The 26,570-nt window shown below is 34.2% G+C and overlaps 4 protein-coding genes across 4 annotated transcripts; all 4 read left to right on the forward strand.

Moving 5' to 3' along the window:
* The first annotated feature begins 4,056 nt into the window (after positions 1 to 4,056).
* LOC124923947 (mechanosensitive ion channel protein 2, chloroplastic-like) lies at positions 4,057 to 12,764 on the forward strand. Its single transcript, XM_047463955.1, has 14 exons — positions 4,057 to 4,243; positions 6,114 to 6,298; positions 6,397 to 6,453; positions 7,059 to 7,210; positions 7,593 to 7,713; positions 7,797 to 7,891; positions 7,983 to 8,096; positions 8,207 to 8,267; positions 9,542 to 9,691; positions 10,225 to 10,335; positions 10,412 to 10,579; positions 10,658 to 10,771; positions 11,604 to 11,660; positions 11,863 to 12,764. Exons 2-14 carry the CDS (start codon positions 6,221 to 6,223, stop codon positions 12,622 to 12,624), a joined length of 2,040 nt encoding a protein of 679 aa, XP_047319911.1. The 5' UTR covers positions 4,057 to 4,243; positions 6,114 to 6,220; the 3' UTR covers positions 12,625 to 12,764.
* A 195-nt stretch (positions 12,765 to 12,959) lies between these two features.
* Positions 12,960 to 14,346, forward strand: LOC124924201 (receptor-like protein kinase FERONIA). The gene is made up of 2 exons (XM_047464268.1): positions 12,960 to 14,228; positions 14,308 to 14,346. The coding sequence occupies exons 1-2, from the start codon at positions 12,960 to 12,962 to the stop codon at positions 14,344 to 14,346; spliced, it is 1,308 nt and encodes a 435-aa protein (XP_047320224.1).
* A 3,438-nt stretch (positions 14,347 to 17,784) lies between these two features.
* On the forward strand, positions 17,785 to 19,238 carry LOC124923948 (putative receptor-like protein kinase At5g39000). The gene has a single exon (XM_047463956.1). It carries the CDS (start codon positions 17,824 to 17,826, stop codon positions 18,889 to 18,891), a length of 1,068 nt encoding a protein of 355 aa, XP_047319912.1. The 5' UTR covers positions 17,785 to 17,823; the 3' UTR covers positions 18,892 to 19,238.
* A 4,142-nt stretch (positions 19,239 to 23,380) lies between these two features.
* Positions 23,381 to 24,907, forward strand: LOC124924202 (ubiquitin-conjugating enzyme E2 36-like). The gene is made up of 6 exons (XM_047464269.1): positions 23,381 to 23,506; positions 24,191 to 24,218; positions 24,355 to 24,441; positions 24,525 to 24,583; positions 24,659 to 24,700; positions 24,800 to 24,907. The coding sequence occupies exons 1-6, from the start codon at positions 23,381 to 23,383 to the stop codon at positions 24,905 to 24,907; spliced, it is 450 nt and encodes a 149-aa protein (XP_047320225.1).
* Positions 24,908 to 26,570: the final 1,663 nt, after the last annotated feature.

The following is a 26,570-nucleotide window of genomic DNA, read 5'->3' on the forward strand; positions in this document are numbered from 1 at the left end:
AATCAATTTAATCAAATTATTAATATTTTCTAGACTATTTGGGAATGCTAAAATTTGAATTGTATTTATATTTTAAATTTTTTAAAGAAAAAAGCAATTAGAATATTTAAGAAATTTTGTATAAAGTGTTAATAGGAAGTCTATATAAAAAAAAAAATTATAATTTATAATCTTAATAATGGTCAAAATTTAATATTAAAAACTATATCTAAATTGTAAGTTGAGATACATCATCATGTTTTCAAATTAAAACTCATTTGGATCCATATACTTAGATCATAATTTTGTTAAAATAATATTTTAAAATGAAGTATATGTTAAACAAATATCCTGAATATAAAGTGTTTGTATACAGATTATTGTATTGGCTCTAGTTAATATCAAAAGCTATGAATCTTAAAGTTTAATATATATCATTCAATTATCTAAAGCACAAACTAAAATAATAATATATAATTACTTTACTAAATATTTAAAATATGATATTTTGGTTGTTTTTATATAGGGATGGTATGTGACAATAAATTATATTATGTTTGAGTTCTTTCATGCTCATTGAGATTGATTTTGAGTCATATTTTTCAAGATTATAGAGCTTGTTTGATCATTGGGTTTTTAATTTTTTTTTACCTAAGATTTAATTATCACTTAATCTATGTATAATCATTCTTTTTTATCTATTAGAATATTAAAATTATTCTTTATTAATCCAAAAAAATAAAATATAAGAGTATTTTGATATATTAACCCAAAAAACTGTTTGTTTGTTTTTTATCAAATAATGTTTTTACAAAAAAATCTTGAAAACCCTCAAAAATAAAATAAAAGTTTAAATAGTAATAAATTTCTCAAAAGAGCTTAACTGTGATAGGAATTCCATTTTTTTTGTGTTAATTGATTTTGAGTCCCATCCATAATCTTATAATTGATATTAATATTTGTTTGTGTTTTCACATTGCCTTTAATTTCTTATTTCTATTATTCTTTTGGGCAGTGTTGCTTCTTTTTTTTGTTGTTTGAAATGTTATTAATAAATTTATCCTATATATAATTATATAGAAATAAGTATAAAATTATAGTGTCTCAAAAAAACACCATTTTCAAAAAGTAAACAGTCTTTTAATTTTAAGAATTATAATGTCTCAATGAGTTTTGTCCAAACACCCAAATTAATAATTAAGAAGTCTTAATCTTAAAAAAAAGTTCAAATTGTTATCTAGCTTATCATTATTATATTAACAATAATCTGATTGTAAAAATTTGAATTAATGATCTTGTATTTAATTTAAAAAATGAACCTTTATGAATTTTTAACTGGCTGTAAAAGTTTGAATCTGACTGGCGGAATGAAATTTGAAATTTACTTCAGCAACAGTCATAAACTTTTTAGGTAATCATTAATAACCAATATATAATAGTTTACTTTTTATTTATTAAAAACTTTAATGGATTCTGATTTATAACATACATGCAAATTCCCACTTTTCATGGTGGACTTGCATGATCAAATACATGGGTGAAACACTTTTTTTTTTTTTTTTATATATATTATTACCATTTTCTTATTCCCTGTGAGGGTACATAGAGGGTTCTTCCCAGAGGACCTGAACTGGAGGTGGATTAAAATTTATTATTACTAGTTAGCTCTTGTCCAATAAAAGCTATATAATTTATTCAGATTTAATTAAAAAAATTCAAAATTTAATTCGTTAAGTCCCTAACATTAATTTGAAAAATAAAATTCATTATCTTACTATGTCACCTAATATTTAGGACTAAAACGGAGGGGCGTACTCTTATTAAATAATATATAGATTGATTTTTGTGAGAAGAGTTGATAGTCTGGATTATTCTATTTTTGTCAAAATATATATTATTTTAATTATTTAATCACTTAATCTATTTATTAAGATATTATACTTTATTTTTAGAAAATTTAAATAAAAATAATATTATAATAATTCAACAAATTAAAAACCTCAAAAATAAAAAAAAATCATTAAATAAGATTTTTTAAAACAAAATTCATAAAAAAAGACAAATAAATAAGAGAAAACAAGCCCTATAAACTTGGTTGATGTTGAGTTATTTATGATTTTTATTGACTGTTTTCAAAGAAGAAAGTGTTGTTTGATGAAAAATATATGTTGTTTAAGTTTTTTATTGGTTGAATTATTATAATGATTTTTATTTATTTAAATTTTATAAAAATAATGTAATATTATTTTGATTAATAAATTGAGTAATTGATGATAAAGAAATCCTAAAAAGTCACATCAAACAAGCTCTAAAACACATGTAATATGATAAGGTTGTTGTTTTCAAATAAACGGTCAAGGAGAAAGTTAGGTAATATCCAATCCAAAATCCATTTAAATTCTATATAGAACATGATTTTAAGAAAAATAATGGTTGTTTCTATTGATTTATTTGAATAATTTTAAATAATTCATCATCTATTTAGATATCCTCTCTACAATAATATAAATAAATTATCAACAAAAAATTCTTTATTTTTAAAAAAAATTATTATATATTAATATATTTTAAGTATTTGTTTTGGTTGCTAAGTATAAAAATATCAATATTTTTTGAGGTAAAATAAGGTAATTGAGAATACTAAGTTCTAGAAAGTTAATCTTTACACTTACAAAATATAATTCTGCACAAGGTGTTAATTCTCTCTTCACGTGATATCAGGACCGGGTAAGCCCAGCCCATCCCATCCCAGTTCAAATGTATATAAAAAATTTTGTATGGATGAATATAAGTTATTATTATTATTTTTTTTAAATTAAAAAAGCAAATCGTGAGTTAAATTGATTTTTTTTAACAAATTAAGAGAAACAATTACATTTTTATCATAATTTTATTTATTTATTTTTTTCTATGCCTACACTTTATTTATGGAGATTGCCTCGTATGACTTCATAGGGGAGGAGTTGTGAGATTTTAAGCTTTTTCAAAAATTTTGTTCTTTGTATGAAGTGCAATGCATAGAGTTCTTGACAGATGATAAATATATAAAAAAATGGTGTATTATGATTAATCTAGACTACACCTCATTTGCTATTACATTTCAAAAAAGTGACTACTATTTGGAACCTATTTTAAAATATTATTGGTATTGAGTGATTGTTGCATAAATTTATTATTTGTTGCTGGAAAACTGAAAAAATGTTAGCTAAGCGTGGATTTCAACCAGGTGAGGGCATTTCTCTCATTGGATTGAGCCAACGAGTCCCTATTAAATTTATGTTTTGGTATATATTTTGGCTCAAAATATAGACGAATTACAGAATTAGAGATGGGGATAGACTTGAAAAAAATTAAAGGATAAATTATGGATAAACTAGTGGATGCATAGATTTTTTTTAATTAGAGAATAAATATTAAATTAAATTAAAAAAAATTAAAAAATTAAGAGATCATGTCACTAAATTACCATAATTTATTTTATTATTTATTATTATTTTGTTTGGAAAAGTAGATACGTCTCAAAATTGAAAAAACGTAGAAAGTTTAATGGTGATGGTAGTCCACCAATATATATATTTATTCCACGAATTTATTATTATAAATATAGAGACGTCTTAAAAAAAAAATAAAATTAATCCCTTAAGAATCTCTAAATTTGTTTAAACTAATTTTGTATGTTTTATTTATTATTTATAAATGATAAACTCCTATTATTTTCTGGTGTATTTAGTGAAAGTTTAGACTACTCTTTTATTTTAAACTTAAAAACTACTCAGACTATTTTTTATTTGTTTAAATAATCCCAAACAGGCTTTGTTTAAAAAATAAAAATAAAAATAAAAATATGCGGCGAAATGGTTTATAATAAAACAGATAAGAGAATATATACCTTTAAATAGTTAAAAAAAAAAGTTTTTGAAATATGTTATTCTTAGATAGGACACGTGCGTTAATCTCATTTGTGGCTAGCGTTGCGACTCGACTAAACAAACATTATATAATAATCCGCATCCCGCGCAATTTAGCAGGTACCCATCTCCATCCCTCCACGTAAGCTTCAAAATTATCTGGTTTTCCAACCAAGGACTATTCCATAATCCATTTCCCAAAGTATCTCTCATGGCCAGAGATGATCGTCTTCATGCGTAACTTATCATCCCACGACTCTTACGCCATTAGTCATTCCTCTCTCTAACAAGCTTCTCCAACTCGAAACGCAGAGAATGATTTGTTTCTAGTAGTCACTGACGTCTTTCTCTCTAAGGTAATTTTACTGCTAAATGTCGTTCTCTGTTTATTTTGTAGATCTGGAACTCATGCTGAACTGTTGAATCTGTGAAATTGATATTACTAGTTAGTTGTAAGTTGTAAATGATGAAGTAGGAGGAATTGATCTGTTTTGATTTATTAAATGGATTGTTGTTGGTTACTTGGTGATGATGTTTCAAGTCTTAGGGAATCATATAAATTAGTGCCATAGTTATTGCATTAGCTCTTCAGATTCTAAAAAAAGTATAGTTTCTGTGTATTGATTCATGATATTTTCTCCTTAATTGTACAATGAACAAGTTTAAATCAATTTATCTTGGACAAATTATGAATGAAGTGATAAGTAAGTGAATATGTTTTGCTTCTCATATGTAATACTACACTCTTGGATTGTTTATTGTTGAAGTATTGTCGTAGTATAAGGTAATGCACTCCTTCTGAGTTCTGAGGGTGGTTTAGGGGAATTAAGATTCTTTTTATCCAAATTGTTTGTAAAGTGCAAGATGTTGCTGCCATAAAATGTGCTTCAATGGTGGTTTCTTTGAAGACTATGCAACTGCTCCTTCTCCAAACAAGAATATATACACAAAGGCGCTTGTTATCTCGTCTTGATCCCAACATAGTCACATTTTGTGTATAGCCAACTGAAAACTACTAATTTTAGTGCACTTAAACGATTTTTTCATTTTTTTAAATATTTTTTTTTTCATGTATTGACTTACCAAACCAATGACATACATGAGATCTGGTCTAGTCATAGTTAGTTATCCTAGACTTCCCATCTGAAGTAGTCTGAGTTACTGCCTCCATAGTTGATTCTTGTTCAACAATGTTCTTCACTTCCACTATCACTTTTGTCTTCTAGAACATTATGCTCTCATTCTAACTCTTTGCTCATTTCTATTAGATTCTTATCCTAATCCCATCAACTACTTACTCCCAATGTTCTAGTGGTTTCCCCTTCATTGTTACTATAAAGTTATATTCATTGCATAAATACACCATTGGACTGCTCTTGTCCAGAATTGTCTTGGAACTTGTTTATCAAGCAACACGTTTCAAACTGAATTTATGATGTCTTTCTTCCACTCCATTTTGTGGAGGGGTGTAGGTTGTAGTTAGTTGTCTTCAAATACCTTAACTCCAAAAACCATTAAATTCACGGGAAGTGAACTCTCTCCCATTTTATCAGTATGTAGACACATGCTAAGGATTCAAATGTCATTGACTTCTCAATCAACAACCATTAAATCTAATACGTGAAGTGACAGAATTAAACTAAATGCAAATATTTTCAAACAGGAGGAGGATATTTGTTCTTAATCCTATCATTCTGTAACAATCCAAACAGTGAATTAGAGGAATTAACAAGCAAGTAGATGATAATCTGAGATGGAATGAGAAGATAAGTATGAAGATTGGCCCTACAGCCTATCCAAATGAGAAGGGAAACTGAACCTTTCAAATCATTACATCAATATCCATATCATCATACATCCATTTACATTTCATTGCAATTTATAGGTTTCTTATATTATTCTTCTACTTTATATCTTAGTTACAACTATGCCATTCAAATTATTTATACTAGACACAATATTGTGTTTAGAGTTCTTATGTTATGTGAACATCCTCTTTGGCCGCTAAAGGCAATTCCTTTTGTTATGTGGTTATCTATAGTTGACCAATTTAGTGGAAGTCACTCCAAAACAATGACATGTTGTTATCATGCCACTAAGATTAAGGTAGAGCCATATATGAAATTTTACTGTGGTTCAAGTGGCATTCCCACAGCACTTCTCGTGAATTTATAAATCAACTTCTAATCTTAAAGTGGATGCTTATTAATTTTTATGTTTTTGCAGGCGGAAGGCAAAATATTGGTTAGTTTCTTTTCTCTTTAAGCCAGACATTTGTTGACCGGAAGCTGATTTTAGAAGCAAGAGATTTAGTGATATATTCATATAACAAAATGGCTGTTGTTGGTTCTTTATTGTTATCCCGGGATTTTGGAGTTCGTTTTGATAATGGACACAATTATATGATTAAGGTGAGTTTATGCTTCCTTGTACAAGTTTTTCGATCTCAAATATGCAATAGCAATCTGATAGTTATTGGGATATTGTGTCCATTATTTCACTTGTAAAGGGTACTATAGGGAGTGGACGATTGCCTTTACTGGGTCTTCTGTCATCCTGTGATTCGGTATGCTTATATGTTCATATTAAAAAATCTTTATATTACTGATTCTTGTAACATCACATCTTTCTTCGGTAGCCTGTTATTGGTTTTTGAGTTTTTGTTCTGGTTATGCGTTACACAATTTAGTCCATTCTATACGTTTTGCCATGGGTATAGTAACATGAAAGTGCTAATGTGATATGCATAATTTTGGGGTTTTCTTTGATACGTCTTCGTAATGTATAGCTCTTGTACAGAAAAGGTCTAGCGCTTGTATAGCTAGTGATGTCTAAGAGTTTGTTTGATGTAAGTTTTTTTTTTCCTTTTGGAAAAAAGTGTATTATTTGGGTTAAATGAATAAATTTTTGTTTAAAATTTTAAAATGTTATAAAAAATAAATTAAGGGTATTTAATATTTTAGTTCATAACTTGATTTTTGATTAAATCCAATAACCCTTCATCAAACAAGGCCTAAATCTTATTTTAGTTACCCAGTTCCCCCCAAAGAGTTTTGGTACCTCTTTTCTGTTGATAGTGAATTCGGGTCTGGCTTATTAATGATATACACCCTATGAAAAACTTCTTTTATTTGACAGTAAGCACTGAAATGTATTATTTAACATTCACAGCGAAGGGATTTTTGGAGTCTTCAATACTTGAATGGTATTAGTGGTTCAAAGTTATCATCAAGATGCAGAAGTTTTCAATGCCAATCTTTTTTGTTACCAAATGGAGCTAATGGTATATCTGCTCTCAGAACTGCTTCAACTTTGTTAAACAGGTAGTGTTATCTTTTCATTTGCGTTATACACGTGGATGTGATGAGGGTATTTAGATGCTTCATGTGAACTAGTGCTTTTGGTTGCTTCATATTTATATATTGGAAAAGTTAAGGGTAATGATGTTATATTCAAAAGCAAGTGCACTTGGTAAGTTTCGAGATGTCTCTTGGATACGTCACTAGTTGGTAGGATATCAAGTTTAGTCTTTTTGAGTTGAAAAAGAATTATACTTTATCCCTTTAACTTTCACTATTTTCATGGGAGCTACTAATTTATTTTTGGGAGCTACTAATTTAAAACGAGCTTATGTTGTGTGTTATGGATGATTTTAATGGAATTTAGACTTATTGATGCCTGTAATTAAAATTCTTGTTCTTGAAGGTCTTTTTGTGCTTTACGAGAACACCCCGTGGTGTTTCAGTTGGCTACAGCAGTTGGCATGATTGCGTTTGCTGTTTGGGGTATTAGACCACTAATGCGGTTAAGTAGGATAATCCTTCAGGTACTTGCTTCACTCAGCTAATTAGCACACTGATCTTTTATTTTTCTTAACTGATGCTCTTATAAATGTTCTTGGTACATAAGAGTGATAATAGCCGGGAAAATAGCAGCACAAATCATGTAATGACTTCATACGTTCAGCCAATTATTCTCTGGGCTGGAGTTACCCTTATATGCAGGTTTTGGTGCATTTTTTTGGTTGTGGTTTCTTTCCAACTGTTTGACACTTATGGTAATTTTTTCTGGTTCTAAGCTCACTATGTATTTCAGAGTATTAGAACCAGTTGTTTTACCTTCAGTGACAAGCCAGATTGTTAAGCAACGACTTCTAAATTTTGTCAAGTCATTGTCCATGGTGCTCGCATTAGCATACTGCATGTCAAGGTGTGAATGTCAAGTCTTATGTTTTTTCTTTTTGCTGAACAACATTTTCTTGATTTATTGTTACTTCTCATGATAATCACACCATATTAAGTTTTATTTTGTTTTGGCAGCTTGATTCAACAAGCACAAAAATTCTTTATGAAGACAAATGACCCAAGTGATGGGAGAAATGTATGTCTCTGTTGCCTTGGATTTACTGCCTAATTGATTTTAGCTTTTACTCAAATACTTGTCTATCTTCATCAAAAGACATTAAAATGGTAAATGAAATGATGCTTAGTATGTTCTTGTATATCTTTGTCTGTTGGAATCCCCTTATAACCTAGTACATTTGACAACTATAAGTCGATGCATTTGCATCTCTATATTATTGAGATTGTAGCACATTGTCCAGTATATCACAATGGAACAACGATTATTAGATTCCTCCTTTTTTCCTGATTCCTAGGGCTTGTTTGAGGTGGTTTATTTGGATTTAACCAGTATCCCTTCATCAATTCACTTCTACCATCAAATCATTAACGAAACTGTCAAAAAAAACTTTGTTTTTTTTTATAATATATAGATACTAAGGATATTTAGGTTCTCTTACCCAACAACCACTCTGTACACCAACCAATGTTTTCTCTTTTGCAAAAATGCCCAAGATCAAATAAGCTCTTAGGTCTTGTTTGATGAAAGGTTATTTGGATTTAATCCAATAATGTAAGATACCAAAGGTATATAACTGATATTCTTATTAAGGAGCTGTGTACTTGAATAAGAAAGATAGTCGAGGCTTTATATATAGCCAAGTGACAAATAAAAACTGACATAAAACACATGCTAACTGACACTAACGAACTGCTGTAACTGCTAGCATATACTTAATAGAAAGACATTTAATAACTTACTAAATAAGTACAACTTCAACTAACTAATACTTCTTGACAAATAATCACTTATCCTATCATCAATCACTTCATATTTCAGACCATTAATTAAAATATTAAAATATCCTTACTTTATGTTTGATAACATTTTAAATATAACATGATATTTTAATCATTCAAAATAATCAACTTTTTCATTGAGTACCATAATTATTTTCAAATAATCGGATTATTTAAAAAAAAAAACTACATTAAACAAGCTATTAGATTTATTTTACTTGCATTAAAATTCATTCTTTTCATGGTATTGGGTCCATTTGAGTAATGGTGTCTTATTTATCTTCCTTTGAGCATCAAGAACTTCAAAGGATAATTTAAACCTTTAGAAGCATATGCATGACTCTACTTTTTATTTCTTTTACTGTTTTGGATATACACTCCACCTTTAACATGGACATGTCTTTTAAGAGCCTGTTAGAAAATCTATATTCTGTGAACAGATCTACTCAGATGCTGCGGAATGTTCTGTTTAAAAAATTATTCTTATGCTTAATAGATTTCTTTTTATTACAGATGGGTGTGCAGTTTGCTGGAAAAGCTATTTATACTGCGGCATGGGTTGCCGGTGTTTCCTTGTTCATGGAATTGCTTGGTTTCTCCACTCAGAAATGGCTTACTGCTGGGGGTCTTGGTACGGTATTGCTGACCCTTGCTGGCCGTGAGGTATATTCAGTCTCATATCCTGAAATCCCATTTAACAGTTTTGAATCTGATAACACAACTTATCACTTAACTGAATGATTAATTTAAGTTCATATGATAACAATTATTTTGAATCACTCAATTCAACTCAAATTAAGCTAAATAATCTACCTTAATTTGGTAAACTATGAATAGGTAATCTAGTAAGAGCGTAAAAAAGACAACTTTAACCCTCTAGCAACTTTATCAAATTACTTTATTATAAAGGTAAAATAGTCTTTTAAGTACTTTTATGACGTCAATTCCACATTTTATCAAATCATTTTACATCACTTCAAATTTAGATATTTTATTTAGCTTATTCAACATTTATTTTCAGACTTAACTAATTCTATACTAAAGTTCAATATTCATCTCCTTTAAAAATGTCGGGGGGACAAGATAGGTTTGGTGTGCATGCTTGTAAATAGTGTAATATTATTTGGAATTCCTTTTGGTCATTTATTGATCTGAGGTGTGTTTTGACGTTTTATTATATCTCATATATTTTTCAGATATTCACAAACTTTCTTTCCAGTGTGATGATCCATGCAACTAGACCATTTGTTTTAAATGAATGGATTCAAACAAAGATTGAAGGCTATGAAGTTTCTGGTACAGTCGAGGTTCGTAAAGATAATGGGAATATTCCATATTCGTTACACTTTAGAATATAAATTAACATTTTTGGAAGTTCTCTAGCATGTAGGTTGGTGGTCACCAACCATTATCAGAGGTGATGATCGAGAAGCAATTCATATACCTAATCACAAATTCACAATGAGTGTTGTGAGAAACCTTAGTCAGAAGACTCACTGGCGAATCAAGACCCATCTTGCTATCAGTCACTTGGATGTCAACAAGATTAATGTGAGAAATGATTTTCACATATATGATAATATGGTAGAAATATCTGAACTGAGTAGTGGTTATCTTTTCTTGTGGCAGAATATTGTGGCTGATATGCGTAAAGTTTTGGCCAAAAATCCTCAGGTGGAACAACAAAGATTGCATAGAAGAGTATTCTTGGAAACCATTAATCCTGAGAATCAAGCTCTTATGGTAAAATAAATCTTTACTTGACTGTTTTTTTACTCCTAATTAGGACTAGGAGTAATAAAAAATAATTATTTATATAATAATATCAGTTCCCCAAATAAGGCCCGGTTAGGTTGGGATTTTGTAAATAACCCTAACATATTCAAACATCATTTCACCCCTCATTAATCACACCATTCAATTCATTAACTAAAATACCATTTATTTATGTAAAAACAATTATTTTATCATCAATATATTAATTCCATTAAAAACTTTTAACCAAATATATCCCACTCCTTCAAAATCACCACCCATCAAAACTTTTTAAAATAATCTATAGATTATTTACAAAAACACTCTACCAAGGCCTAATATGCACTTAGAAGAAACTTTATCATCCATGGTTTTTGGGATTTAGGTTTGGTTTGCTTTATTTTCTGTAGTTACTAGCCGATGATTGACCTGGAATATGATGCCTTTGTCATAGGTAGGCATTGTGTTTTTCAATTATTTTTTTTTAGAAAGTTAGCACGACCACCTACTTTAATGACCCAACTCACATGAGTTGTTGTGTAATCAAGTTTCTTAAAGAAAAATAGTTATGTTTGTTTCTACAATAAGCATGGGAATAGTAAACATTCACAATAATTATTTTTTAAACGGTCAACTATTATTAAAAAGAGTGCGTTTAAATGTTACATAAATAAAAGAGAAAAAAGAAAACAACTTAAACTTAAGAATTTTAAATGCCAAATAAACATTCACAATATTATTTATGTAAATTACACTATTTCATTATTATTTTCCCCTTTCATTTATTGACATCTTTAATCTTGTTCCCTTTTCTTTTCAGATATTGATATCTTGCTTTGTGAAAACATCACATTTTGAGGAGTATCTCTGTGTGAAGGTATGAAGTTTTTGCTAAAACAATTTTTATATGTATTTTTGCATATTCAGATCCAGAAACACAGATAAAAATGTGTTTCCAAATGGGGAGTCCAGATACCTCTCTTCTGTGTCAAATGTGAATCGAGATGAGATCACATTTGCAAAAACCACATATTCAAAAATTTATTGGTGGTTTCTCTTTTGTTTTTTTGTTGAAACAGGAAGCAATATTACAAGACCTTCTAAGAGTTATTAGCCATCACCGAGCTCGACTTGCTACACCTATCCGCACTGTCCAGAAAGTATACGGTGAAGCTGATATCGATAATGGTCTGTTTTCTGATTCCATATTCAGCCGTTCCCCAAGACCCGCCAGCAGAAGACCATTACTCTTGATAGAACCCTCTTACAAAATCAACTCCGACGATCGATCCAAGTCTTCATCTCCTTCAATTCGCTTAAACAACGAAGACTTTAAAGATTCAAAGCTTGAGTCTCCCCCATCATCTGACGAATCAACAATCCCAGATGCCCCCAAACCCGACAACAATAACAACAATAATAATAATTCCCCTGTTCCAAACTTAAACTCGAACTCAAAGCCAAAAATGCCTATACCTACTACCACAAGTTCTTCAAGTCAGGGAAATGAGAAGCTTCAAGTAGGTAAGAACCAGGCTGCTGTTGAGAAACCAGGTCCAAAATCAGAATCTGTTTCTTCTTCTTCTTCTTCAAGGTCTAGTTTGGAGGATAATATTGTTTTGGGTGTTGCATTGGAAGGCTCCAAAAGAACTCTTCCCATAGAGGAAGAAACATCAGCAACAACAACAGCCTCACCTATGGAATCAAAAGAGATGGCTGCGGCCTGTCGAAATGGTGGTAATAACGGGAAAGATGAAAAAGATGACACTAATACTAATAATATTTCACAAGATCTTAGAGACAAAGAAAACCGCCATGTCAATCAGGTTGGTCCTTTGTGACTAAATATGCAAATCATGTGAATCTTGATAGTAAGTAGATTCTCTTTTAATGTATTTATGCTTGTAACACTACTTTCATCAAAATATTAATAGAATGTTCATACTTTTCAAGCAAAAATAAGTATTGTAGTTTGATCTCATTGTCTGAATTTTCCATCCTGAACGTAATGCAATTTAGGCCTTAATATTTCCAAAAATATTGAAATCCAAGTTTCTTAGCTTGCATTATTAGCAATATTATTCATTAGTCCATAAATTTTGTAATAGAAAAAGACAAACCATTCACCATTATATTAATTTTGAAACTCCCTAGATCGGAAAACCCGAAGCTAACCATGAAGTTGACTCCTTTACCTTTCCCGATTACCTTCAGCTCCATCTTCTTTCCACTTCTTCTCCTCCGATCGATAACCGCCGACGACAACTCACCTGTTCAGTACGATTCACAGCTTGCTGTCGCCGTCAACTGCGGTTTCCTACACAACTCCACGGCAATTGACGGCAGACAATGGCTTGGAGAAACAGATTGTGCTTCTATCATTTCTTTTCATGGACCTGGAAGTAAATCATTGGTCCCTTCTTCCTCCGATGACCATCGATCACAATCTCTCGATCCCACTCCCTACATGACAGCTCGAGCTTCAATGTCATCCTTCACCTACACCTTCCATGTCGGCTCCGGCTACAAGTTCATCCGCCTTCATTTCTACCCACCTTCTTACTCTTCTTTCAAAAGTTCAACCGCCTTCTTCACCGTAAAATCAGGTCCGTATACTCTCCTCAACAATTTCAGTGCCTTCGATTCTCTTAGCCTGAAATCTATCGTAAAAGAATTCACCCTTTATATCCCTGAAGACGGTAAACCCTTATCAATTACTTTCTCCCCCTTAAGAGCAAACATTCCTTCGGATGGGACATTTGCATTTGTTAATGGAATTGAAGTTGTTCCCATGCCGGCTGGACTTTACTACACCATGGAGGAAGAGGTAGATGGAGATGCAGCGGCATATGTTGCAGGGCAGAAGTGTCGATTTCACCTGGGGAAAGCCACTGCAATGGAGATGGCCTATCGGTTAAACATTGGTGGCATCAAACTTTCATCTGTTCATGACCCAAGTATGTTCAGGGAGTGGACGGATGATTCAAACCATATCATAGAATCAACTGTTTTTCCCATCACTTTCACAAATCGGATCAAGTATACGAGGAAAACATCTAAAGATAGTGCACCACAAAGACTTTACCAGTCGTCTTGGTCAATGAACCGAAATTTGCAACACGGTGAAGGAGTTAGTTTTACATGGAAGTTGCCTGTAGATTTGGGTTTCAGATATCTAATTAGATTGCATTTTTGTGAGCTTGATTATGACGTGAAAGAGAATGGGCAGAAAGAGTTCAGTATTCTCATAAACAATCACATGGTTGAGCCTAGAGGAGACTTGATCAAGTGGGGCAGAGAGATTGGAGTTGCTATCCATAAAGATTACTTGACGACATTAAGAGGAGACAGATTAAAGGGCAAGAGAGATCTACTTGTAGCTTTGTACCCAAGATATGACGAGCAATCGACTGAATTCATTGACTCAATTCTGAAGGGGATTGAGGTTTTCAAACTTAGCGACCCCGATGACAATCTTGCTGGAGGGAATCCAGTGCTCTCACATCTACATGACATTCTTGCAGGAGGGAATCCAGTTGATGCAGCGTGCGTGGCTAGGATGAACCTTTATCAAGATTCGTTGATTCTTACGAATACCGAAAGTTGATAGATATTGAGGAAACCTCGTTTTCTAATTAATAATCTTCCCCTCACAAAGTGTTTTAAGATTCTTTTAAATACTCAAACCCTAGCTTGCAAAAGAAGTAAACAACTTTTAATAAATTGCAAAAAAACACCCGAAACTAATAAAAATGCGATTTTGAGCCCCTAAACGTTTCCGTCCGAAAAACACTAGGCAATCGTCGAAATCTGACACTTGCGAGATATTTTCGGATGCTGCAACTTTCGCATAAACGCCTCTTCGACTCGCACCGCATCATTCCCCCCAGGGTAGAAAAGATTCGTCCTCGAATCTGGAACCGCATCATCCTCATCAGAAGAAGACTCACCCACAAAAGGAACAAGATGCTTCACATTGAACACATCAGAGGTACGCACATGGCTGGGAAGGCGTAAACGATAAGCATTGGGGTTGATCTTCTCCACAATCTCAACAGGACCAATCTTCTTAGCAGCAAGCTTGTTATATTCATGAGCTGGAAAACGATCCTTAGTCAGAATAGCCCACACAAAGTCACCAACTTCAAAATCAACAGCACGCCTTCTCGAATCAGCCTTCTCCTTGTACTTGGCAGTAGCAGCAACCAAACGGTCATGAGTGGTCTGATGAACCTGAGCCAACTGACCAACAAAATCCGCAGCAGTGGAATGAGGACGCACCTTGCTGGGCAGCGCTAACAAATCAAGAGGAGCACGCGGAGACAGCCCGTAAATCACATGGAAAGGACTGAAACCAGTGGAGCGATTAACAGCATGATTGTGAGCAAACTTCCCAATGAAAGGGCGAAGAGCCTGGTTCATCACACGCATAAAGGTGCTAGGAGCATTCGACAGACCAAACGGCATAACCAGCCACTCATATAAGCCCTCACGAGTCTTAAAGGCAGTCTTCCACTCATCACCCATGCGAATACGAATCTGATGGTATCCACTCTTGAGATCCAGTTTGCTAAACACAGAAGCACCACCCAACTGATCCAACAAGTCATCCAACCGGGGAATAGGAAACCGATAACGCACTGTAATCTTGTTGATAGCACGACTATCAATGCACATACGCCAAGACCCATCCTTTTTTGGGGTAAGAAGGGCCGGGACAGCACAGGGACTAAGGCTCTCTCGAATGTGTCCCTTAGCCAGCAAGTCCTCCACCTGTCTACGCAACTCTTCATGTTCTTTGGGACTCATGCGGTAATGAGGACGGTTGGGTAGGGCAGCACCTGGAACCAAGTCAATGTGATGCTGGATATCACGCAAAGGAGGCAAGGCACAAGGCAGATTCTCAGGAAAAACATCTGCAAACTCCTGTAACAGCGGCTGCACTGGAATAGGCACCTCAGAACTAGCACCACAGGTAATCAGCGAACAAAATAGAGCAAACACCATGCCCGATTCGACCATGGCGGTCTGAAAAGGACCCCGAGACAACAAGGTGGTAGGGGGGGACGCATGATGAGTGGGGGCAGCACCCTTCTTGGGCTGATTTGGCATCAACACAATCTTGGTACCATGAAATAAGAACGTGTAGGTATTAGCACGCCCATCATGTATAACAGAATGATCAAACTGCCAAGGGCGACCAAGTAAAAGGTGACAAGCATCCATAGGAACCACATCACAATATACAGCATCACGATAATGGGAACCAATGGAAAAATTAACAAGTACGCGCTTGGAAACTGTAACATCCGTACCTTGACTCAGCCAGGACAGGCGATAAGGCTTGGGGTGAGGTTCAGTGGACAGACCCAGCTTCGAAACTGCAACCTCAGAAATCACATTCTCACAACTCCCAGCATCAATGATGAAGGTGCAAACTTTGCCACCGATGGTACAAGTGGAATGAAACAGATTATTGCGTAACCACTCGTTGTCAGGAGCACGAGGGGTTAAACATGATCGACGAATCACCAAAAGGGGGCCAACATCACCAGAAACATACTCCTCCACTGCCTCATCATCATAAACATCATACACTGGGGCTGAATCTGAAGGAAGAGCAGAGTCAGGATCATCCACCTCAGTAAAAAGACCACGATTAAAGGACTTTGGGTTGCGACACTCTGCTTGGCGATGGCCAACTTCACCACAATTGAAACAACGCAAGCCACCGGGATGTCCCTGCGGGGGGGCTGTAGTGCCGCGAGGGGGGGCTGGGGTGGGATGGGCCGGCTGGGAAGAAGAACCAATGCCACTAGTGGGGACAACCTGTTTTCCAAAGCTACTCGAACCGCGCCTGGCTAGCTGTTTCTCAGCCTGTGAAGCACGCTGATGTGCCTCAGAAACAGTCAAGGGATCAAACATATTCAAAATATCCTGCAACTGGAGGCGAAGGCCACCAATATAGCGAGAAACCAACTGAAGAGGGGACTCAGACAGGTCAACACGAGCCACAAAGGTGTAAAACTCAGTGGAATAGTCATCCACGGAACGAGAACCCTGACGAAGATTCTGGAACCGCTGGTACAGGTTACGTTCGTAATTATATGGTAGAAAAGCAGCCCCAATATGCTTCCTGAATTTGTCCCAATTCGTGAGCTTTGCCTTACCATGACGAACACGTGTCTGTTTCAACTGCTGCCACCATGCTTGTGCACGACCATGTAAGCGGATCGTAACAAGGGGTACACGACGATCTGCAGGAACTTCCTTGAAATCCAGAATCTCTTCAACCTGAGAAAGCCAATCAATAAACTCTTCCGATGGTAGACTACCATCGAACTTAGGGATGTCCACCCTGAAAGCCTGCTCCCAGCGATGATTGGGGCGTTCAGGGGATCGATTCCGAAGACCACCGAGAGGGTTTTCATCTGTCATCGTAACATCATCTTCAGGGTGGTGCATGTGCATAGATGCATCCATCCGTTGCGTCAACCATTCAACCTGCCGCCTCAAATCGTCGTTATCACGGCGAAACTCAGCGTTTTCACGTCGCAACTCAGCAAGGTCACCATCATCAGCACCAGGGGTAGGGTTGCGTGGCTGTCTTCGGGGCGGCATACCTCAGGGTCGACTGGAAACTGATACCAACTGATGCAGCGTGCGTGGCTAGGATGAACCTTTATCAAGATTCGTTGATTCTTACGAATACCGAAAGTTGATAGATATTGAGGAAACCTCGTTTTCTAATTAATAATCTTCCCCTCACAAAGTGTTTTAAGATTCTTTTAAATACTCAAACCCTAGCTTGCAAAAGAAGTAAACAACTTTTAATAAATTGCAAAAAAACACCCGAAACTAATAAAAATGCGATTTTGAGCCCCTAAACGTTTCCGCCCGAAAAACACTAGGCAATCGTCGAAATCTGACACTTGCGAGATATTTTCGGATGCTGCAACTTTCGCATAAACGCCTCTTCGACTCGCACCGCATCACCAGTGCTCTCCCATCCTCATTCTTCAAAAAAACGTATACTTAGAATGCCCACAACAAGTATAAATGACATAATAGTTTTGGTCATACTTGTAATTGTCATTATTGTTCACCAACTTCGCGAATGGAAAGAAAAAAGTTGGAGTAAAAACCCATCTCTAATAGATGAGAATTTGTGTTGTAGATTTTCATTTACTCAGATCTCATTCGCAACCAACAACTTTGACAATGGATTAGAGATTGGACGTGGGGGTTTTGATAAGGTCTACAAAGGGGTTATTAAAGTTACTAATGATAAGGTTGAGATGACAGTTGCAATTAAGAGGTTAGATTCTGAATCTAAGCAAGGAGAGAAAGAATTCATATTAGAAATTGAGACACTTTCCAAACTTAGACACAAACACCTTGTTTCTTTGATAGGATACTGCAATGATGGTCGTGAGATGATACTTGTTTATGAGTTCATGGAACGTGGCACTCTGGCGGACCATCTCCACAAGAATAAACGTAATGGTAGTGAAGACGTGACTCCTCTAACTTGGAAGGAAAGGCTCAATATTTGTTTGGGTGCTGCTCGTGGGTTAGAATACTTGCACAACAATAGTGAGCAAGAAGTCATACATCGAGACGTCAAGGGTGAAAACATTTTGGTGGATCTGAACTGGGTGGCCAAAATTGCTGATTTTGGTATATGCAAAGTGGGAGGAGCTACAAGTCATACCCATACTCATATCAGTACCGATGTAAAGGGAACTTTTGGTTACCTAGATCCAGCATATTTCTCGACCCGAATGCTAACCAAGAAATCCGATGTGTATGCATTCGGTGTTGTGCTTTGGGAAACATTGTGTGGGAGGCCAGTCATTGATGATAGAATCAACAACAAACAACAACGTAACCTTGTTTTGTGGGTTCAGCGTTGCTGCGAGAATGGAATGGTTGATGAAATAATTGATTCTAGTTTGAGGGGACAAATCCCAACTGATTCTCTCCAGTCGTACATTAAACTTGCAAACTTATGTTTGCATAAACAGACTAATAAACGACCTACAATGGCTAAGGTCAGAAAGGATCTTGAATCTTTATTGGTTGATGGGCTCAATTTCTTAAGGTGAGTAAGAGTTGACACATGTTATTAGTGACTTTGTTTCAATTTTATTTTCCATTCTTTAGCTCTAATTTTTGTAACTATTTTTTTTCTTAGTGCGCCGTCCAATTTCCAGAGCCCAAAACCCCTCCCAAAGAGAAGAGAAGTTAAAGAGATGATATTCAATAATTTTATTAGGAGCCAAGTAATATGATAAGATAACAAACAATTTACTTAGGAGTAGTAAGATATTGTACATTTTTTTTGTTTGAAATAGTTAAGATCCATGCAACTAGACCATTTGTTTTAAATGAATGGATTCAAACAAAGATTGAAGGCTATGAAGTTTCTGGTACAGTCGAGGTTCTTAAAGATCATGGAAATCTTCCATATCCATTACACTTTACAATCTAAATTAACATTTGGAAGTTCTCCAGCACGTAGGTTGGTGGTTGAGAAGCAATTCATATAAAATTCACAATGAGCGTGGTGAGAAACCTTAGTCAGAAGACTCGCTGGCGAATCAAGACCCATCTTGCTATCAGTCATTTGGATGTCAACAAGATTAATGTGAGAAATGATTTTCATTCATATATAATAATATGGTAGAATGATCTGTGTACTGAATAGTGGTTATCTTCTTGTGGCAGAATATTGTGGCTGATATGCTTAAAGATTTGGCCATAAATCCTCAAGGTTGAACAACAAAGATTGCATAGAAGAATATTCTTGGAAACCATTAATCCTGAGAATCAAGCTCTTATGGTAAAATAAATCTTTACTTGACTGGTTTTTTTACCCCTAATTAGGACTAGGAGTAATAAAAAATAATTATTTGTATAATATGGTTGCAATATTGTATTAGTTCCCCAAATAATATGCACTTAGAGGAAACTTTATCATCCATGGATTTGTGACCCCAACAGATATTGAGTTGTCATGTAATCAAGTTTCATAAAGAAAAATAGTTATGTTTGTTAGCAAACATTCACTAATCTTTAATCTTGTGCCTTTTTCTTCTCAGATATTGATATCTTGCTTTGCGAAAACATCACATTTTGAAGAGTATCTCTCTGTGGAGGTAAGAAGTTCTTGCTACTTAAACGCAGATAATCCATTTTCAAACAATTTTTATTTGTGTTTTTGCATATTCAGATCCAGAAACATAGATAAAAATGTGTCTCCAAATGGAGAGTTCATATACCTCACTTCTGTGTCAAATGTGAATTTGCAAAAAAAGAAAACACATATTCAAAAATTTATTGGTGGTTTCTCTTTTGTTTTTTTGTTGAAACAGGAAGCAATATTACAAGACCTTCTAAGAGTTATTAGCCATCACCGAGCTCGACTTGCTACACCTATCCGCACTGTCCAGAAAATATACGGTGAAGTTGATATCGATAATGGTCTGTTTTCTGATTCCATATTCAGCCGTTCCCCAAGACCCGCCAGCAGAAGACCATTACTCTTGATAGAACCCTCTTTCAAAATCAACTCTGACGATCGATCCAAGTCTTCATCTCCTTCAATTCGCTTAAACAATGAAGACTTTAAAGATTCAAAGCTCGAGTCTCCCCCATCATCTGACGAATCAACAATCCCCGAATAGGGGTGAGCATAATATGGGTTTACCCAAACCCAACCCTAACCCAAACCCAAAATATTAATTTGGGTTGGTTAATATGGGTTGGGTTGAGTATGGGTTGGGTTTAGTATGGGTTGAGTTTAATTTGGGTTGGGTTAGGGTTACCCAAATTACCCAAATTAAATAAATTTAGTTTAATTCTCTATTATTAATCAAATATAAATTAATCATCTTCCAACTTTAAGTCGAACACGTTTTTAACATGTTTAACATATTTTCCATACGTTTAACACGTTTTGCACACATCTAACACGTTTTTAATATTTTTAACACGTTTCACTTATAACATGTTTTTCACACGTTTAACACGTTTTTCACACGTTTAACACGTTTTTCACAAGTTTAACACGTTTTTATACGTTTAACTTGTTTTTCACACGTTTTCACATTTTTGACACGTTTTTACGTTTTTCACACGTTTAACAAGTTTTCACGTTTTTGACACGTTTAACACGTTTTTGACATGTTTAACACATTTTCACACTAATAACACGTTTTTCACGTTTTTGTCACGTTGAACACGTTTTTGACATGTTTAATACGTTTAACGCGTTTTTGACAAGTTCAACACGTTTTTTACGTTTTTGGCACGTTTAACACGTTTTAAACATATTTAACACGTTTTTGATAAGTTTAACACGATTTTCAAGTTTTTGGCACGTTTAACACGTTTTTGACATTACAACAAGTTTTTGATATGTTTAACACGTTTTCACACGTTTAACACGTTTTCACACGTTTAACACGTTTTCACACGTTTAACACGTTTTTAATATTTTTTTATCACATTTTCACACTCAAAACATGTTTTTCACACGTTTTTACGTTTTTGGCACGTTTAACAAGTTTTTGACATGTTTAACACGTTTTTGTCACGTTTAACACGTTTTGACATGTTTAATACGTTTAACGCGTTTTTTACAAAAATAACACGTTTTTTACGTTTTTGGCACGTTTAACACGTTTTTAACATAACTAACACGTTAACACGTTTTTGATAAGTTTAACACGGTTTTCACGTTTTTGGCACGTCTAACACATTTTTAACATTTTAACACGTTTTTCACACGTTTAACACGTGTTTCACACATTTAATATGTTTTTCACGTTTTTTGCATGTTAAACATGTTTTTGACATATTTGACACATTTTTCACACATTAACACATTTTTCACATTTTGGTACGTTTAATACGTTTTTGACATGTTTAATACGTTTAACCCGTTTTTTATAAATTTAACACGTTTTTTAGGTTTTTGGCACGTTTAACACGTTTTTTACGTTTTTGGCACGTTTTTCACGTTTTTGGCACGTTTAACACGTTTTTGACATTTTAACACGTTTTACACATTTAATATATTTTTCACATGTTTAACATATGTTTTTGCACATTAACACGTTTTGATAAGTTTTAACACGTTCTTGTCACGTTTAACACGTTTTTGGCATTTTTGACACGTTTAATATGTTTTTCACACGTTTGACATTAAACGTGTGAAAACTTATTAAACGTGTTAAAACCGTGAAAAACATGTTAACGTGTTAAACGTATCAAAATGTGCCAATAACGAGGAAAACGTGTTAAACGTGCCAAAAACGTGAAATATTTGTCAAAACGTGTTAAAAGTGCCAAAAACGTGAAAAATGTGTTAAACAGGTCAAAACGTGTTCAACGTGCCAAAAACGTGAAAAATGTGTCAAAATGTGTTTAATCTGTCGTAATCGTGAAAAATGTGTCAAACGTGTTAAAAACGTGTTAAACATGTCAAAACATGAAAATAGTGTTCAACGTGTCAAATGTGTTAAACGTGTTGAATGTGTGAAAAACGTATTTAATGTGTCGAAAACGTATTAAACGTGTCGAAAACGTGAAAAACGTGTCAAAATATGTTAAACATCTCAAAACGTGAAAAACGTGTTAAACGTGTCAAAACGTGTTAAACGTGCCAAAAATGTGAAAAACGTGTGAAACGTGTCAATAATGTGAAAAACGTATTAAACGTGTCGAAAACGTGTTAGACGTGTCAAAACATGTCAAAAACGTGTTAAACGTGTCAAAACGTGCCAAAAACGTGAAAAACGTGTGAAACGTGTCAAAATTGTGAAAAATATGTTAAACGTGTCAAAACGTGTTAAACGTGTTAAACGTGCCAAAAATGTGTCAAAATATGTTAAATGTGTCGAAAACGTGAAAAAATGTGTCAAAACGTGTCAAAAATGTGTCAAACGTGTCAAACGTGTCAAAAACGTGTTAAACATGCCAAAAACATGAAAAACGTGTTTAACGTGTCAAAAATGTGTTAACCGTGCCAAAAACGTGTTAAACGTGTCAAAAACATGTTAAACGTGTGAAAAACGTATTAAAAATGTCAAAAACGTGAAAAACGTGTTAAATGAATAAAAATGTGTTAAATTAGTCAAATACATGTTAAATAAAAAAATAAAAATAAAATAATTTGAGTTACCCAACCCATACTCAACCCAACCCATACCCAACCCATATTAATAAATAATATGGGTTGAATTATGGGTTGGGTAAATTTAATTTGGGTTGAATATGGGTTGGGTAATACGGGTTGGGTTTACCCGTTTGCTCACCCCTATCCCCGAAGCCCCAAAACCCGACGACAACAACAATAATAATAACCCCCTGTTCCAAACTCAAAGCCAAAAATGCCTAGACCTACCACTAGTTATTCAAACCAGGGAAATGAGAAGCTTCAAGTAGGTAAGAACTAGGCTATTCAGAAACCAGGTCCAAAATCAGAATCTGTTTCTTCTTCTTCTTCATTGGGCCTAGTTTGGAGGATAATATTGTCTTGGGTGTTACATTGGAAGGCTCCAAAAGAATACAACGACAACAGCCTCACCAATGGAATCGAAAGAGATGGATGCGGCTTGTCGAAATGGTGGTAATAACGGGAAAGATGAAAAAGATGACACTAATATTAATATTTCACCAGATCTTAGAGACAAAGAAAACTGCCATGTCAATCATGTGAATCTCGATAGTCGGTAAATTCCCTTTTGATGTATTTATGATTGCATCACTATTTTCAGGGAAATTTGACAAAATGACCTGAACCATCATTAAGATATGTATTTGCATTGGATCATTCGGGTGACCTGATAATTTTTATTATTTTTTTTTTATATAAATACTTAAATTTTTTTATTTGGTAATTTTCTTTCCCTCTCTTCTCGGGCAACCCTAAGCACATTATACAAATCTCGACGACAAAAACCCGTTCTAATATCATGTGATTGGATCGATTTATGTTTTATTTTCATCATGTTCATCTTCAAACCTAAAAAATGATGTTTTCTTATTATTCATCTCATTGTTCATCGTGGTTGTTCATCTTATCGATGATGAAGTTGATGATGCTCTCATTCGGTTCCGTTTCAGAGAAAATTTATTTGATGGAAGATTTATTTGATTCTCGCGACTTCACGTTTCGCGAAGGACTTCACGTTTACGTTTCCTGAAGGGCCTTCACGTTTCGCGAGATTTTCTTAAATCTCGATCATTCGTTCGTTCTTTGAGATTTTCTTTAATTGAGTTGTTAACTTTTAACGCGCAACTCTTTGGATAGATGTTCTTCTTGATTGAACATTTGGGTAGTTTAAGCTCTTCTTTTCTTCAATTATATCGATCGATTTCCTTTTTTCCATCTTTCAGGAAACCCAACGACTCCTTAGCGAACCAGGTATACCCTTTCCTTTCTCTATCAAATTTGCAAATTCATTTTTGATCGTGCATCCATTCACAATTGGGTGGCGATTGATTAAGGGTGTACATTAGAGTTAATTATCTTATATCATCTTGTTTTTACCTATTGTTCAGACCTGGTATTAGTGCGTCCCCATCAGAAGAGAATATGCGTTACTTTAATGTAATGATTCTTGGACCTTCTCAGTCTCCATATGAAGGTAAGAAAGTTCATTCATTTAGAGGTATCAATTTTATTTGTTTCTACTTAATGTAGAAAAATGCCATTTCCATTTCTGTTTAGGAGGGGTTTTCAAGTTGGAATTGTTTCTGTCTGAAGAGTACTCAATGGCAGCTCCCAAGGTCTCTACAAATTTGATAATAATCTGAAATAACTTATTGTCTTCCTTAACTTGATATCTAATTTTCATATTGTAGGTTCGATTTCTCACCAAAATATACCATCCCAACATTGACAAGGTCTGTTATGAGAATGAAAGCTTCATTGATTGTTGATTCATTTCTATACTTTAATGTTTTCTATCATCAACGAATTGATTTTGCTTTTATGAATGAAAGCTTGGAAGAATATGTCTGGATATTCTTAAGGATAAATGGAGTCCTACTCTTCAGATTGGGACTGTTCTCCAGATGACCCACTTTCAGAGAATATTGCCAAGCATTTGATGATGATATATTTTGATACCCGAGTTTTGGTTTGATGAAAATGCAGCAAAAGAATGTACACGCTTGTATGCAATCGGTGCTTAGTATGTAAGACATGAATTGAAAACCATGCAACTTGCAAGCTCTATCATTTATGTATCTGTAATTGACAGACAGTAGGATCTTGCAAGAATAATATCCTCAGCTTGTTTGAACATTTATTTCATTTGCTCATAATTATGTTCTTACTTCTAAAACCTAGCTTGGAAATTGTACTATATTTTTCTTCTTTTGGGTGCATACTTATTCTCTCTTTCTCTCTATCTGTTTGTGGTAATATTTTTACAAGTGTAATTAATTTTAAAATGAGTGTCCATTATTATGAAAGAAGCTGCCCAGTTCTCTGATTCCTAAGCAAATAAAACTAAGATGCGAAGGGACCATTGCTTGATATAGAAAGACAAATAAAAATAAAAATATAAATATTTGGGAAGTCCATCATCTTCCGATGGATTAAAAGACTGAACAAGACAAAATACAGAAAGTATACACATCAAGAGAATATGATGAAATTAAACATATGGATGGATAGATTAGAGAATAACAAATAAATTTACCATATGACACAGAACTAAGTAACAAATGAGTATATTATTTTTCTATCTGGATCTGGATTTGGGAGTAAAGGATGAGATTGTCGATCTTTTCATGGGCATATGTTCTATTCTTATACTCTTTGCAGCCTGGATCTGATCTGCAAGGGAGATATTTCTATGGACGTCTTCTTTTGACCGTGTTGCTCTCTCTGCGTGGAATCTTGCTTGTAGTTTTGCCATTTCTTTAGCCTTAATTTGGTCTTCTGCTCTCTGATGCAGCTCTAAAGCTATTCGTTCCTTCAACTTGTCATAGCTATCCCATTCTAGTTCCGTTTGTTCCTTTCCACCTATCTTTGCAGCACTGGATATACTTTCAGACCATAGATTCAATATTTTTTCCTTTGATCTCTTTTCTTTCAACCGCTTTTGCCAAACCTTTCTGAGTGAAGATTGAAGTTTCACCTTGGTTTGATAACTGCAGCAAAACATAACAATAATTATCTTCTTATTTTTATTACATCCCAATCAAGAGGCCTATTGCGAAATGTAAACGTGGTGAACCAATTTATGAAAACACAAATCACCTATGAGGAGCTCGAGGCTTCTTTCTTATCTCTAGGAAGTATATTGAGTTATTAGAGGTGATATATACTACATCAAACTGACCTAGACAGATAAGAATCTTAACTCAAACTGTAATCGTGCCAAACACAGTTGAAGACAAAGACATAAAATATCATAAAGCTGAATGATTCTTACTCGACTTCACCTTGGGATTTGCCATGGCTTCTTTTGTTCTTTGATTGATCCTTTTAACGGGAAGGCCTTCGCGTAACGGGAAGCCCTTCGCGTAATGGGAAGCCTTTCGCGTAACGGGAATGCCAGTTGCGAGAATCAAATGAATCTTCCCTGAAACGGAATCGAATCAAGCATCATCAACGACAAACATCATCATCGACAAGATGAACAACCAAGATGAACAATAAGATAAACAATAAGAAAATCTCATGATTTAGGGTTTAAAAATGAACACAATAGAAATAATAACATAAATCGATCCAATCACCTGATATTAGAACAAGTTTTCA

Source organism: Impatiens glandulifera, chromosome 2, assembly GCF_907164915.1.
Source record: "Impatiens glandulifera chromosome 2, dImpGla2.1, whole genome shotgun sequence".
Classification (NCBI taxonomy): Eukaryota; Viridiplantae; Streptophyta; class Magnoliopsida; order Ericales; family Balsaminaceae; genus Impatiens; species Impatiens glandulifera.

Bases quoted from the DNA above. Each gene is read 5' to 3' on its own strand.
- LOC124924202 (XM_047464269.1), top strand. From the start codon at position 23,381: ATGGAATCGAAAGAGATGGATGCGGCTTGTCGAAATGGTGGTAATAAC. The intron at 23,507-24,190 runs GTGAATCTCGAT...TCCATCTTTCAG, and splicing joins AAAACTGCCATGTCAATCAT to GAAACCCAACGACTCCTTAG. The intron at 24,219-24,354 runs GTATACCCTTTC...ACCTATTGTTCA, and splicing joins ACGACTCCTTAGCGAACCAG to GACCTGGTATTAGTGCGTCC.
- LOC124923948 (XM_047463956.1), top strand. From the start codon at position 17,824: ATGCCCACAACAAGTATAAATGACATAATAGTTTTGGTCATACTTGTA.
- LOC124924201 (XM_047464268.1), top strand. From the start codon at position 12,960: ATGAAGTTGACTCCTTTACCTTTCCCGATTACCTTCAGCTCCATCTTC. The intron at 14,229-14,307 runs GTTTTCAAACTT...ACATTCTTGCAG, and splicing joins CAATTCTGAAGGGGATTGAG to GAGGGAATCCAGTTGATGCA.
- LOC124923947 (XM_047463955.1), top strand. From the start codon at position 6,221: ATGGCTGTTGTTGGTTCTTTATTGTTATCCCGGGATTTTGGAGTTCGT. The intron at 6,454-7,058 runs GTATGCTTATAT...TAACATTCACAG, and splicing joins TTCTGTCATCCTGTGATTCG to CGAAGGGATTTTTGGAGTCT. The intron at 7,714-7,796 runs GTACTTGCTTCA...TTGGTACATAAG, and splicing joins TAAGTAGGATAATCCTTCAG to AGTGATAATAGCCGGGAAAA.